This window comes from Opisthocomus hoazin, chromosome 1 (genome assembly GCF_030867145.1).
Source record: "Opisthocomus hoazin isolate bOpiHoa1 chromosome 1, bOpiHoa1.hap1, whole genome shotgun sequence".
NCBI classification, from domain to species: domain Eukaryota; kingdom Metazoa; phylum Chordata; class Aves; order Opisthocomiformes; family Opisthocomidae; genus Opisthocomus; species Opisthocomus hoazin.
Window position 1 is genome coordinate 15,349,913 of NC_134414.1, and position 14,149 is coordinate 15,364,061.

Here is a 14,149-nt window from a genome sequence, read left to right on the forward strand (position 1 = left end):
TGAGGGAGGAGGCTGGTACGCAGGTCCGGGGCAGGGGCAGGATGTCCCGGTGTCCTGGTGGAAGTCATACAACTGCTCAGTGTGCTGGTCACTGCCATGCCCATCTTGAGACACCTCAAGCTGCCTTTTTGTTGCATTGGGACCACGCCTATCCTAGGGTACTGCATGCCAGTCTTGGAGAAGGGTGTCTCAAGGCCTAGGTTTGCCTGGGGAGCAGAGATCACTGTGCTTGTGAAAATATTTCCTTCTGCTGTCCAGGCAATTGCAGATCTGGGATCAGAAAAGCATCTAACAGCTAAGGTTTATCTTCAGTTCTTGTTGTGGGTTTGCGTGGCAAGCTTTTGTTAGCCGGGGGGCTATAGGGGTGGCTTCTGTGAGAAGCTGTGAGAAGCTGTGAGAAGCTTCTCCCATGTCTGATCAAGCCAGTGCCAGCCGGCTCTAAGATGGACCTGCTGCTGCCCAAGGCCAAGCCCATCAGTGACGGTGGCAGCCTCTCTGGGGTAACATATTTAAGAAGGAGAAGAAAAAAAACTGCGGTGAAACGGCATTGAGAGGAGTGAGACGATGTGAGAGAAACAATTCTGCAGGCACCAAGGTCATTGAAGAAGCAGGAGCAGCAGGTGCTTCAGGTGCAGGAGCAGAGAGTCTTCTCTTGCAGCTCCCGATGAAGACCATGGTGAGGCAGGTTGTCCCCCTGCAGTCCATGGAGGTCCATGGTGGAGCAGATATCCACCTGTCGCCCATGGAAGGGACACCACGCCGGAGCTTGTGGATGCCTGAAGGAAGCTGTGACCCTGTGGAGAGCCTGCACTGGAGCAGGCTCCTGCAAGAACCTGTGGACCCGTGGAGAGAGGACCCCACACCGGAGCAGGTTTCCTGGCAGGGCTTGTGACCCCGTGGGGGACCCATGCTGGAGCAGCCTGTTCCTGAAGGACTACACCCCGTGGAAGGACCTGTGCTGGGGCAGTTTGTGAAGAGCTGCAGCCCATGGGAAGGACTCATGTTGGAGAACTTTGTGGAGAACTGTCTCCCATGTGAGGGACCCCACGCTGGAGCAGGGGCAGAGCGTGAGGAGTCCTACCCCTGAGGAGTAAGGAGCGGCAGAGACAACGTGTGATGAACTGACCGTAACCCCCATTCCCTGTCCCCCTGTGCTGCTCAGGGGGAGGAGGAGAGAGAGGAACGAGAAACGGGAGTGAAGCTGAGCCCAGGAAGAAGGGAGGGATGGGGGGAAGATGTTTTATAAATTAAACTTTCCTTTTCTCCCCAAGTTCAGTCTGTTTTGCCCGTGATGGTAACTGGTGAGTGATCTCTCCCTGTCCTTGTCTCAACCCTCGAGCCTTTCAGCACATTTCCTCTCCCGTGTCCAGCTGAGGAGGGGGAGCGATAGAGTGGTTTTGGTGGGCACTTTGCATTTATCCAGGCCAAACCAAAACAGTTCTTGATTACCCAGGAGCCTTTTTACATCAAGGAAAATGAAATTTTGAGCCTGTCTTTTAGAGCTCTCTTACTGAGGTCAGGCTGTGTCTGCGTTTTCATTTCCATCATCTTTCCTGAACGTGACTAACTCTTTCTGCCATGACCAGGCATCTGCCTGGACCCAAACCAAGCCCACTTACTACATTTCCTGTTGTTCCGCAGCCTGTCCTGCCCGCCTCTGACTCCCCCAGCTGATAACATCACACCAAGAGATGCTGACGTATTTCCTTGCCTTGATATTTCTAGAAGTCATCCCTGAGTAAAGGAATGCTAGTCTTAGAGTCCAGTCTATTTTTAGCGCTTTTACAGGCTCCTTCTCTGACCTTGGGCAGGCACTTTAACCACCCACTGTCCCATTTCATCATCTGCAGTGTGGACTACTCCTACCTCGTCTGCAAAGCACTTGCGGGTCAATAGCACTTGGGGATTTTTGCCTGGAAATCACTTTAACAGTTTAACCCAACTTTGCGTAAAAGGGACCTGTGCCTTACTGGCACCCAGGATTTTTTTAAGGTTGTTGGCAACACATCTGATGATATTTAACTTCTTGGGTGGGAAACTGCACATTTTCTTGACTCTGAGGAACTGCTCTGTACTCTGCTTTCTACCCCCACTATTCTGAAAACATTAATTTTCCCAGTCACTGGAGGAATACAGCCTTTTACCCAGCAGTAGCTCTGCTGATCACAAACTCAGGAGCAGTTTCGTTCTCTTTGGGTAATTTTTTTTTTTTTGTTGTTATTTCTATAGGTTTGGTCAAAATATTCAGAGGTGGGTGTAGATTAGGGGTATGTGTTCCGAGGGTCTTCATCCTTCTGCCCTTTTTAATCTCTCCTGAGGAAGGGTCTGCCAAGGTGAGGTGATACTGATCCACAGGAGGGTTTCGGATGCCCATTACAGCTCCCAGAGAGATGGGAGGAGAATGCCTTTCCCAGGCACCTTCGCAGCATGGGGCTGGCAGCAACCGTGGTGACAGATACCCCAACAAGGAGTGAAGTGTGTTCCCAGCAGTGCCAATAACCTGCCACCTCTCTTCTTCCTCTCCTTCTGCCTTCCTCTCCCTGTCCCTTGGCCAGGCTCGTGTCTGGAGAAGACAGCTAACACCTCCTCAGGGGTGATGCATCCGACTTTGCAGCATCCCCCTGGCAGCCCCAGGAAGATTTCTGGCTGTGTCAGCCAAAATTCCCGCCGGGGACCCTGCTGCAATGCAGCACACCACACCCCGCCGGCGCTGAGCCCCAGCCTGGGCAGCCGGTGCAGCTCAGCTCCAGCCCCGGCCGCCGCAGGCTTCGCTGCTCCTCTCCCCGCCGAGCCCTGATGATCTCAGGGCGCTTGGCATTATCTGCTGCGGGCAGCTGGCGTCCGCAGCGTGTGTCAGCGCAGCCTGGCGCAGGTTCGGTTTCACAACGCGCTGCCTGCGGAACGCGCCGGCTCCCCGAAGGGATCGGCTGTGGTTTCATATTTCATTTCCCTCGCACGCTACACCCGAATTCCAGACGCTTGCTGGCTTCGCCGCTGCATGGACTCAGAGCACAGGTCCTTTGCTGTAAGCGGCGGAGGCAGACGGGACTTCCCTCAGCTCCAGGGAGTGGACCATGGAGACGTCAGTTGTATTTTTGCTTTGCGTCTCGGTTTTCCCAGGCTTTTCCCAGGGCAGAGTTGTTGGAGAGGATGAAACTGGTTTTGCCGAGTGTAACACATTCTTCCCCGGACAAGTCCCACCCGAAGGATTTACGGAGCCGTTCCACGTGAAAATCTGTCAGCAGTACAACAAAGAGCCGCGCTTTGCAACCCTCTACAGTACTAAGGACAAAATCCCTCTTTACTCAGCTTTTAAGTATACAAAGCCAGGCCGAAGCGAGGAGGAGAACTGGCTGGTTGAACCGCAGGTAAGTCAGCTTTTCCTTCACTGTAAAGCAAATGTCCCTGGAGAACGTTTCCTCTGGGGTGAAGCTGGGGCTAGGATTTTGCGAAGGAGGCAGGAGCTCTGCTTGTTGAGCTTCTTTCCATATTAATTTATCACGAGACAAGCTTATTTTTATACTTGGAACTGAGTGAAGAAATTGTTCCTTGTCCCACAGGGCTTTTTGTGAGAGCTGGGAGGGGAGAGGAGAGTCGTCTTTGGCATCAGCCGATGCATCTGTGCTGCCTCGGCAGCTCTCATGGGCAGGGAGCACGGCCGGCGGCGAGCAGGGTTAAACGTCGCGGTGTCAAGCTGAAGTTGGCTCTGTTGCCAGCGTGATCGCAGCGTTGACAAGAGCTCTTTAGCTTCGCTGCGCAGGGATAAAACATCCGTTCGTGGTTCACCAAGTTGGACGCTGCAGCTTTTTGCTGTGTCCCTGCGCTGCAGACTCTGGTAGGGAAATGAGTTGCCGTGTCCTGGAGCGTGCAGGCTTCGGCTGGGTCAGAAGTGTGCAGGAGAAAATGAATTTCGCCAGAGTCTCAGTGCTTTTTGTCTCCCCTGACACCTGGCATGTTTAAGCAAGTCCTTCAGGCTGTTATATTTAAAGGAAATCCTTAAAAAATTGCTGGTGCCCTAAGAGAACAAATACTTTTTACCTCTTTTTTTATTATTTTGCAGTGTTTCAGGTTTTTCAGCAGTGATCATGGGCTATTTTGTAGCAAACACCAGGCTACTCCCAAGTACTGAGCTCAGGAAAGACTGGCAGCGTGCAAGGGTTCTTTGTCCGGGTGGGAACGGCTGTGGTACCAGCACAGCGTGCTGGGAGCAGGACCCTCAGGTGCTGGATGTAGCCAGACCCAAAGCTCACCCCTGTGCCAGCAGAGCGGCTGCCGTGCTCGTTTTCCTCACGTGGGGTGATGAGATACTGAGGCCTCGAGGTCACAGGCAGTGAAGACGGGAGAGCCTACGCCCCTGTCCTCACCTTGGACTGTCTCCCTGCTCTCTGGGCTGGCTTGTGAGTTGCAGAAGTTCCCAAGGGCCCTTTGATCTGCTCTCCCTTCGCTTCGCAGATGGCTGTGGGAGGTGTCTGCTTGCCCTTTTAAAACAGAGGGAAGGTTTTTGCAGACTGCCACTGTGGGCTTGAGGAAGTGTGATGAATTTTTAAAGCACAAAGAGGACCCAGGCGAGTGAGCAGCTGCTGCCAGTGCCATGCAGGCAGTGAGGCAAAGTGGCAGAGATAAGATACTTCCCTGTGTGCCTCAGCCACTGATGCCCTTCATCACCTCTAGCCACCATATCTCCTCCTGCTTCTCGTGCTCTGACTCACCAGACCTGCCCAGGCACACTCGAAAGCCGCTCCTGCCATGGAGAAGTGGGCAGCCCCTCCACAGCAGCTTTGGTTCTCCAGCACCTCCCTCCAGCTGGGTCCTCTGCCTTCCCTGCGCCATCCCTCTTCACCCCTCACCTTGTCATCACCCCTGCCAGCACTCCAGAGCCCCAAACCTTGTGTGTCCTGCCTCCAAACTGTACTGAAGCCCCAGAAATCATTGGCCAGGCACTACCTTTAGTTGCTGTTGCTTCTCCAGAGCATCCCCTTGGGTTGCTGTGGGTCTGTTCTTAGTTTGCACTAATGAGTCCACTTCACCCAGATGCAGGTGTCTCGGAGGTGGGAGGTAGCAGCTCTGCAGTTCACTGGAGGAACATCAGTCTGAGGCAGAAAACTACTAGGAAAAAAATTGGCAGAAGGGGAAGAAATCAGGAATACCAAAAATTCCTGTAACTCAAGAAGTAAGCACCTACGCCCCTCTCAGACACCACCGCGACATATCTGCGAGGAGAAAGTGGGGAAAAGATTTGACACCCATTCTGTGTGTTCCTACCAAGGCTAGGTCAGATGGTTAGGAAAGGTCAGATGACTGCTGAAGGGAACCCTTAGCAACACCTGCTCTGAGGCACAGCCCTTTGAGGTTACATTGCCTATTTTCTGGGTAACTTTTTTGCCAAGAGAGGAGTAGCTGGTTATGAACAGGCTCAGCTGCACAGTGGCATGTGCTTACACCCCTGTGCATGCACATGGAGATGCAGAGACACAGCGAGAAGAAAGAAATCACTATGAAAACGCTCTCAGCACTCTGGTGAGGGCCTCAGGGCTGTCACATGCTTTTTTTTTTTGGTAATGATGTAAGTGGGGAGGGCACCATCTCCCTCCCTGCATGCCTACCTCCTCAGGAATGTCTGCCTGAGAAACCAACGCCAACCGTAGCACGGAGGCAGCAGCTGGGTGAGCAGCGCGAGGGATGTCAGCACCACCCACTGCCGCTTGGCCGCTGCGAACAGCGAATTCACTCAGCAATTAGTGAAAAATTAGAGAGCAGGAAGGGTAGACTGATGAGTGGGGTAGTGATGGGACTCCCCCAGGCTCAGGTCTGAAAACCTGCTCTGCCACGGATTTCCTAGGGGTTGAGAGCAAGTCACTTAGGTGGCTTTCACCTCACCTCGTTTCAGCTGTCTGGAAACCTACGTTTCTGAGTCTTTCTGTAGCTTAGAGAGAGATGAAAAAATCTGGAGTTGCTTTTTTTGTCCTAACATATGAGGGGCTGGATGAATCACCTTGTGTTTTCATTTTGTTGATGACTATCACCAGCCAGATGACCAAGGTGGGATTTGCATTGCCCAGATGTAGCTACCTCTGAGCTGCTCTTGCTGCCTCCCTTGGTAGACAGTCAAGAGAAACAGGTACTTTTGAAGCTGCTCATGTGAACGTCCCAAGCAGAAAACTTGGCATAAGATGCACTGTGCCTCCTCCCTGAGAAACAAGTCCCACGCTAAGGTTGGATGAAATATTTCCACTGCAACCAAAGGTGTAAGTGTGCCTGAGGCAATAGCGAGGGGAGTGGGATGCTGAAGTTCACCTGGGTGGGGAAGGTGGGAGATGCCAGGGTCCTGCCTTGTTAAATGGCCAAACTTGATGGAAGCTGCCTGCTCTAATAGCTGTGTGTTGCCACGCTTTTAATCCCCCTCTGCCTCTGCCCCCACTTTGTGAAACACATCAGTATCGTTGGGTGCTCGCATCCATACAGGCGTTCAGATGCATATTCATTTGTCAACCCCCATCCTATGAATGAGGTGTTTACCTGTCTGCTTGGATCTTGCCCTTAGCTGCTCCAGGTTCTTTGGGCAGGTGGCTTGGTGGCTGGCTCCATGAGCGCAGATATGCTTTGGCGGTGACACAAACCAAAAGCTTTTTGAAGCCGTGAGGAAAGGTGGCTTGCAATGCAGATTAGATGTGGTGCTGGAGACAGCTTGCCTTTGGGGCTGAGCTGGAGGCATGAAAACCTCAGTTACACATGAGTTATTACAAACCACAATATGTGTTATTATAAGCATAACTTGGTGATGTCACAGCCTTACACATGAACAGCACACAGCTGCATTTTTATCATGTTCTTTTTAATTGCACCTAAACAATCCCAAAGGTATGTGCAAAAGCCTGCAGCTGAACAGGTACCCAGAGACATATTTTCTTGATAAGTACCTCAGGGTTTGCGTGCGTCAGCTCATAAGCAGAGAAAATGAAGTTTATACCATCGTCTTCATGCAGGCCGGGAATCTCTGCCGGGAGACAGAGCTGACGGGTCCCAGCTCTGTGTCCTGTGGCGCGGCACCTCAGGCCTCCTCCACCATTTCCCTCGTCCCACCGCACCGCACAGAACAGGGAGAATGGGCTGGGGGGGCAGGGAGGGACAGGGATTTTGTGGAATGCAAAACGTCTGGGCTGGTCAGCCAGCGGCAGCCCATGAGTTTGGGGTGTCTGAGCAGGAGGAGCAGAGCCAGGCAGAAGCAGCGCAGGATTGGTGTTTTTCAAGAGGTGTATTTAGGAAAAGCTACGAGTTGTACATCAGCAGGTAGGACTCCCTGTGATCCTTCCAGTCCTGAAGCAATAAGCACCAGATGCTTGAACATGAAGTGCAAGAAACCTCCTAGCAGGAGCTGGGGGTTGTGCAGCCCTCTGCAATGGCCAGTGCTGGCACTGTGACCAGCCGTGGTGCAGAGCGAGCCCGGAGCCTGGACCGCAGGGGCTTGGCTGATGCGGGAGGGCAGCCAGAGCTCAGCCTTACGGCAAGGGCGATGGGTAGCTGCTGACGGTCGCTGGCCCTCTCGCCCTGGCTCTCAGCAAAAGCTGTTGCAGAGCTGTGAGGAGGTGATGCGGCACCAAGAGGATGCAAACTCTGGGTGAGGATGGAAGGACGTGAGTGGATATCTGTCCAAGTGCATTGCAGAACAGCCAGGGGATGGGGAAGGGTGACTGGGGAGTGATTCAAGGTAGAAAATTAATTGTCTGCCATAGGTGTCTCCAAAGTACTATTATATGGTGCAGTAAAGAGTCTATAGGCCAGGGGCAAAGACAGCAGGTTTAACTGGGCCAGCACAGTGCTGGGAGCTGAAGGCCACAGCCGCTGAAGCAGAGACTACAGGAGGCAGCGACTGCCAGAGACTGTCTGCTGCCCCTGAGCTTCTACCAACACGCTCACCCTCTAATTTGGGGAGGAAAATGACAATCTTCCCCCCTCCCATGCCCCCCTGGAGTGGCTGCGGGCGGTGTCAGTAGCAGTGATTGAGGAGCAGACAGAGCTGTGGCCACCCGAAAAAGACCCGAGTACGCCCTGGCGTTTAGTGCTCCTGCTCCCGCTGCGCGTTACCTCCCCGTGCACGGCTCTGTGCGTGACTCCAGGACGGATTCCTGCTGCAGCAATTGCTACCGCTGGCTCTGCGACACAGCCACGAGCAGGTAACACAGATTCCATCAAGGACCAGTGGTGATGGTGTCCTCGCCCATGTTGTGCTGGAGGATGAGGTTCAGACTGTTAATGACATGAGGTTCAGACTGTTAATGACAAGCCCTGAGACAGCCCAGGGAGCTCACTGCTGCGTCTGTGTTCAAGGCAGGGAAGTTCACATCACCTGCCGTGGTGCCTGGCTTCATTCTGGCTTCTTACACAGTCACAGAATCACAGAATCACAGAATGGTAGGGGTTGGAAGGGACCTCTGTGGGTCATCTAGTCCAACCCTCCTGCCAAAGCAGGGTCACCTACAGTAGGCTGCACAGGACCTTGTCCAGGCGGGTCTTGAATATCTCCAGAGAAGGAGACTCCACAACCTCCCTGGGCAGCCTGTTCCAGTGCTCTGTCACCCTCAGAGGGAAGAAATTCTTCCTCATATTCAGACGGTACTTCCTGTGCTTCAGTTGTGGTGAGAAGTGCGTGCCTACTCTAGGCATCTTATATACCATGGATTTTTTTCGTCACGGCTTGGACTTTCTAATTCAGAGGGACTGAACTAAGGTGCCATGGTAGGTGCTTAAAAGAACTGGAGGTATCACCACTTTTGGTGAAAACATGGCCCTAAATCAAGCCATATATTAGTCTTAAAAATCTCTTCTAGAAAGAGAACTGCAAGTTAGCAGCTTGATGCAGGATGGCCAGTGAGATTCCGCAGGCTGTGTTGTGCTGTGGACCAGACTGGCGAGCTGCAGGCACGTCTTGCAGCCTAAACCGATGTGTCTGGCAGGGCAGCTCCGCAGAGCACACGCTCCTCTTTCTGCGAGGAAGTCAGAAGGGAGTGCAGGGTGTGGTCCGAGGCACAGCGTGTACCAGTAGTCGTAAGGGAAAACATACTTCAAGGCCCATTTAACACCTTGCTTTCTAGGAAGGCAAATTGCATCCAGTAACTCTTCTCTCCACTATTTCAGATAGATGATCCAGAAAACGACCTGCGTGAGATGGTGCATGAAGCTGATCTAGTTGGCACTGTGGCCAACCTTGGTACCAATCAAGCCCTGACCTCAGACTACGTGGGCTCTGGTTATGTGAGAGGGCTGCTCAATCCCAGCTTGCTCAACGAGGAGGATTTCCAGATGGCCACTTACACGCTCACGAATGCTGTGCCTCTGAGCCCGTCTCTGAGCAAAAGCTGGCACAGAGACATTGGAAGGGTAGTGGAGCAAGCTCTGGTCCCTCACTGCTCCAAGAAGAATCATCTGTACCTCCTTGCAGGCGCAATTCCTTCCAGTGTCCGAGTGAAAGGCAAGGTGTCAGTGCCAGAGACCCTCTGGCTGGCAGCCTGCTGTGAGGCTCCAGAGGGGTGGTCCCTGGGACTAGTGAAAAAAATGAATGATGAAAACAGCTTGGTGGACCTCACGGTGGGAGAGCTGGAGAAGCAGCTTCTAGCAGGAGTTCACTTGTTCAAGGGCCACTGTGGGGAAGACAACAAAAGCCAGGAGAAAACAGCAGTACTGCAAGCTGTCAGTCAGATCCGCTCTGGAGAGCAAGTAGGAACAAGTGACAACCAGGAGACCAAAGACGGCGGCTTGGTGAGAAAAGTGGCTGGCATCATTGCTACCCCTTTCATCAGACTTCTGGAACTCCTCATCTACGTGTTTGTGGAGCTGGTGAAATTTGTGTTTTATTTTCTCTGGCTTGTTATCAAGCGAGTTGGTGGAACAATTCTGGGTGGAGTCTATAACCTGTGGAACGGGGTGGTGTCCTACTTTAAAGCCATCAGCATGGTGCTCATCAGCATCCCCTATGACATCGGGAGGGTCATTGTCAACATCTGCCTCGGCTTCCTGCAGATTGTTCAAGATGTGGTGTCCCTCACCTACATGATCCTGCGCATCCCCGTGGGATTTGTCCTTCACCTCGCTGCTTTCCCTTACCACTCCATCTGTGCCATTCCCTCTGTCCTCAAAGACATGGCCACCGGGATCGGGGGCACCTTCTCGCTGGTCATCGATGCCACAGCCGCCCTTCTGCACGGCTTTTATTACCTGGCTGGCCACATAGTCAAACGATTTGTTCCTAAAGGCTCCTCTGATGACTGATAGGGATGGAAACCAAGGCTGCAAAGACGTGGAGGGAAGGAGGAGTAGGGCAATGCTTTAGGATATGTGGCCAAACGCTGTCAATTCTGTTCTGGTATTTATTGTAGTGACATTAATAATAACGAACCAACTGGGGAGTAACAGGGAAGGCCGAGGTAACGTCGCCGGGGGGATGCCACCATTATAACTCAAGTTCTGCCTGTTTTAAAGCATTCGGGTTTTATCGGTGCAGGCCACAAAGTTTCTGTGATTTGCAGATACCAAGATGCTTCCTCTGGGAGAGGCACGCTAAACGTGGTACGAGGTTATTTCTTTCCAGCTATGATGACACTGAGACCTACGCACCGGCAGTGAGCTCTGCAGAAGCCCATCCCCACCAGGGAGAAGGTGGTGGTCAGGGGAGGGTTTTAGTTATGGAGAGTTTTCTGGGACCTGGAGAAAGGAGAAGGAGGCAAGGGTGCAAGGATTCTGGGCCGGGAAACAGCGGGGAGCAGGATGGGATAGGGGCAAGGTCCTGCTGTTGGTGGCAGTGCTCCTTGCACCGGTGGAGGGGTTGCAGCCGGGTGTATCTCATAGTCCTCAGGCCTTTCCAGGAAACTGAAATTGCATACACCTTGCTGTGAGGACAGACCCGCTGCCCATTCTCTCGCATGGTGGGCAAACATTTTCCTTTTGCCGTACCAAGGACATCTTCCTCCAAGCCTTCCTTGCTCTCTGGTGACCACTGAAGGTCTAAGCCCTGAATCTTCAAGACATGGTGTTCCCTGAAGGTCTAAGCCCCTGCATGTCTCAGCCCTGAAGCCCTTGTACCTGCTCTGAAGCCCAGCAGCACCTGGAAGTCATGCTTTTGGCTTTGAATCAGTTGCCACCTGCCCTGCCTTCCGTGAGACCTGACAGCTCCCCAAGCACGCAGCAGTATTCATGTGCCTGAGGGCCCCCAAAGACGATGCCCAGGCAACGGGTAACACCGCAGCCATCCTTCTGAGGCTTCTTCTGAAAGCACACGTTGCTGGGGAAAAATGATCCTCCTGGGTTTCCCTCCAGGGCAAAACAAAACCAGCTCGGCCCTTCCCACCAGTCTGGGTTGGCAGCAGGGACGCCCTTACAGAAAGGGGACACGGGAGATGAGGTGCATAGGGAGCACGGAGGGGATTTTTCTGCTTTTGTGCGGGGTGATTTGGTGTTTTCGTAGCCCCTACCTGGAGGCAGAGTCAGAGCGGGCAGGAGCCAGCCCCGGGCAGGGCCGGTGCGTCCCCTCGGTGCTGTGCTGGGAGTGAAGATGGCCTGAGGGACGTCAAGGAAGGTAGTCCTGCAATCAGGAGAGAAAAGGCGGAGGGAACAGGGTACTTGTGGCCAGTTACTTGCACTTGGAAGTCCTGACAGCACTCATGGAAGAGGTCTCGGAAAATGCGAGAGGAAGAGAGGTCCGCGTGGCTGTCGCAGCTGCAGCAACCAGCATGGCCAAGCTCAACCTCAGCCCTAGCAGAGAAGCCTGTTGCTGGGCATTTCCCCTCCTTAGCCGATTGTGGAAACCCGGAGCAGGGGAAAAGCAGCTGTGCTGCCTCTGTCTCCTGTGGGGACTATGGACTGTCAGTGGGAGGAGAGGCAGGAGGGGCATCTGGGGTGCAGCGCTCATTTTGCCGCGTAAATACCCACCTGGTGAACCCATGCACAAGCAGACGTCTTTATGTCAGAGGGGGACCCAGCCCCTCTTCTGCACCACTCCCCCTCTCTGCTCTTCACCCCTTCTCCCCACCGGCGTGAGCAGGACCCCCACATCTGGGATACCGGAGCTGGGTTGGGCGCAGGGGCTTTGCAGGGCACTGTCAGGGGTTCACAGCCGGACGAGAGGGACAGGGACAACCACCACTGCTGGAGGAGGGCACAGGGGTGCTGCCCTTTCCCGGGGCTCGGCTCAGCGAGGGCTTTGGATCTCTTGGTGCCGCTGCCTGCAGGAGGGAGGCTCTCGGTATCAGCAGTGTTCACTCTGCTGGGCTCCAAGAGGTGTTTGGGGGTCCTACATACACGGATCCTTCCCTTCGCCCCCACCGCTGTCCCTCCCTCCAGCACCACGTTGGTTGTGGAACCCTGATCTGCCACAGCATCCCATAAGGGGTCCGAAGGGGGGGTGCCAGCCAGTACTGCTGTCCCCACAGGAACCCAGAGGTGCTTGTCGGTGGTGGCCAGCCCTGGGCTGAGGAAAGCCCAAGTACTGAGCACGGCAGCTTTGCCTCTGCCTCATGCTGCCTGCGGCAAGGCTGGGTGGGGGGGATGGATTCAGAGGGTAAAGGAGGTTTGGCGGGTTCATGGCGGTGACAGAGGGTTGTTCCTGTAGCTCAGGGACGGTGTTCAAGGCAACCAGCGGTGTGTGCACGTCCCAGACCAGCACACCCTGACCAGGTGGCATCCCATTTCGCAGTGATGCTAATGGCATCGTTGGGGGTGCCAACAATGGGGATGAAGTGGGCAGGTGGTGGGATGAGAGGGTAGAGAGGACGACTCCTTATCTCACCCTTTGCGGGCCATGGCTGGCTTGGGGAGAGACAGAGGCTGCCCAAGAAGCATTGGCTTTGTTCGAAAGGAGAGGCAGCTTTTGTGTGCTGGTATGGGTACAGCTGGTTGCACTCAGTGGTGTTTTACGAGTCCCTGCTTCACCTTGGAGCGGTTGGTTCAGGGATTTCAGGTGCAGGGGGCAAGGTCCAGGTCGCTGCTCCCAGCAGGCAGACAGCAGCCTGTGGTTGCTCTCCAAACCAAACATCTCTGCCTGCGCTGCTGCAGAGCCAGACGTGGAGCTGGTCTCCCACTCCTTCATGAGACCCTGTCCCAACCCCAGCACTCCTCTCTGGCTACGTGGCAGCCATCATGGCAGGAAAGCAACCAGCTCAGGTCCCAGGGGATGCCAGGGTGGGGTGACAGGGGTGCCAGCCGGGGGGGACCGAGGGTCCCCGGCAGCCTCTGAAGGCACGTGTGGTGGCAGCAGCTCTCCCACGTGGCCCAAGCACTGGGGAGGCGGCAGCTGCCCCCCACAGCTGCCTGTCCCGTGCCTTCTGCACGGCCTTGTCTCTGACCTGTCTCAGCCGCGCAGCAGCCGGCGATGCACTTCTCGGGGGTCCTGCACCCTGAGCAGCTTCCCCACACCTTAACCCAGCAGCCCCCGCACCCCAGCTCCACCAGCACCTCCAGTGCCCCCCGGTTGCAGGGCTGCGGGAGCTCCCGTGCTGAGGCAGCAAAGCTGAGGCACCTGGGGAAGGCTGCGCTGCCGCGTCTCCATCACCGTCGCTACCCAGCCGAGCGCGGGTCAGGCCAGCAGGTCTCCGTGCTGCAACCGCGTCTTCTGACCACGAGTGGACAGTCCTTGAAACCTGAGGAGCTGCAGCACTGTAGGATTTGGGCAGATGTGGAACAGCGTTATTAAAATTGTCTTAACATGCTCAGGTTTCAAACGCGAAGAACCGCAACTGGCACCGGGCATTTTTCTGCTGGGCTGCGTGTCTGAGCAGGCGATGGGAAATCTGCCTCGAACGCTGAGCAATTATCACAGAACAAGCAACATCCTGCTGCAAACTATTGTCTGAGATTATTCTTATCTGGGCGTGATTTATGGCTTCTGAGCTTTATTCTATCCTTGGAAACATATGGCTTCAACAAAATAAAAGCTACTTTTCCAAAGAAGGGCTGGTATCACGTTTCTGTCACAGTTGCAAACGAGATAATGCAACCTGGGGTGCCCTGACTGATCGAGAAAGCACCAGCAGCACAGTTGTTCTTTGTTACGGCTGGACATCTGATATTAATGGCCCTTTTGTGCTGTTGAAACACCTTTCCTCTCTCAAAGCACATTAAATTCATTAAGCTGCAGAATACCTAGGTAGAATCACAGAATCAC

The 14,149-nt window shown here is 54.1% G+C and overlaps 1 protein-coding gene across 1 annotated transcript; it reads left to right on the plus strand.

Moving 5' to 3' along the window:
- Positions 1 to 2,745: 2,745 nt before the first annotated feature.
- ENDOD1 (endonuclease domain containing 1) lies at positions 2,746 to 13,890 on the plus strand. Its single transcript, XM_009932601.2, has 2 exons — positions 2,746 to 3,368; positions 9,133 to 13,890. The coding sequence occupies exons 1-2, from the start codon at positions 3,075 to 3,077 to the stop codon at positions 10,261 to 10,263; spliced, it is 1,425 nt and encodes a 474-aa protein (XP_009930903.2). The 5' UTR covers positions 2,746 to 3,074; the 3' UTR covers positions 10,264 to 13,890.
- The last annotated feature ends 259 nt before the right edge of the window (positions 13,891 to 14,149 follow it).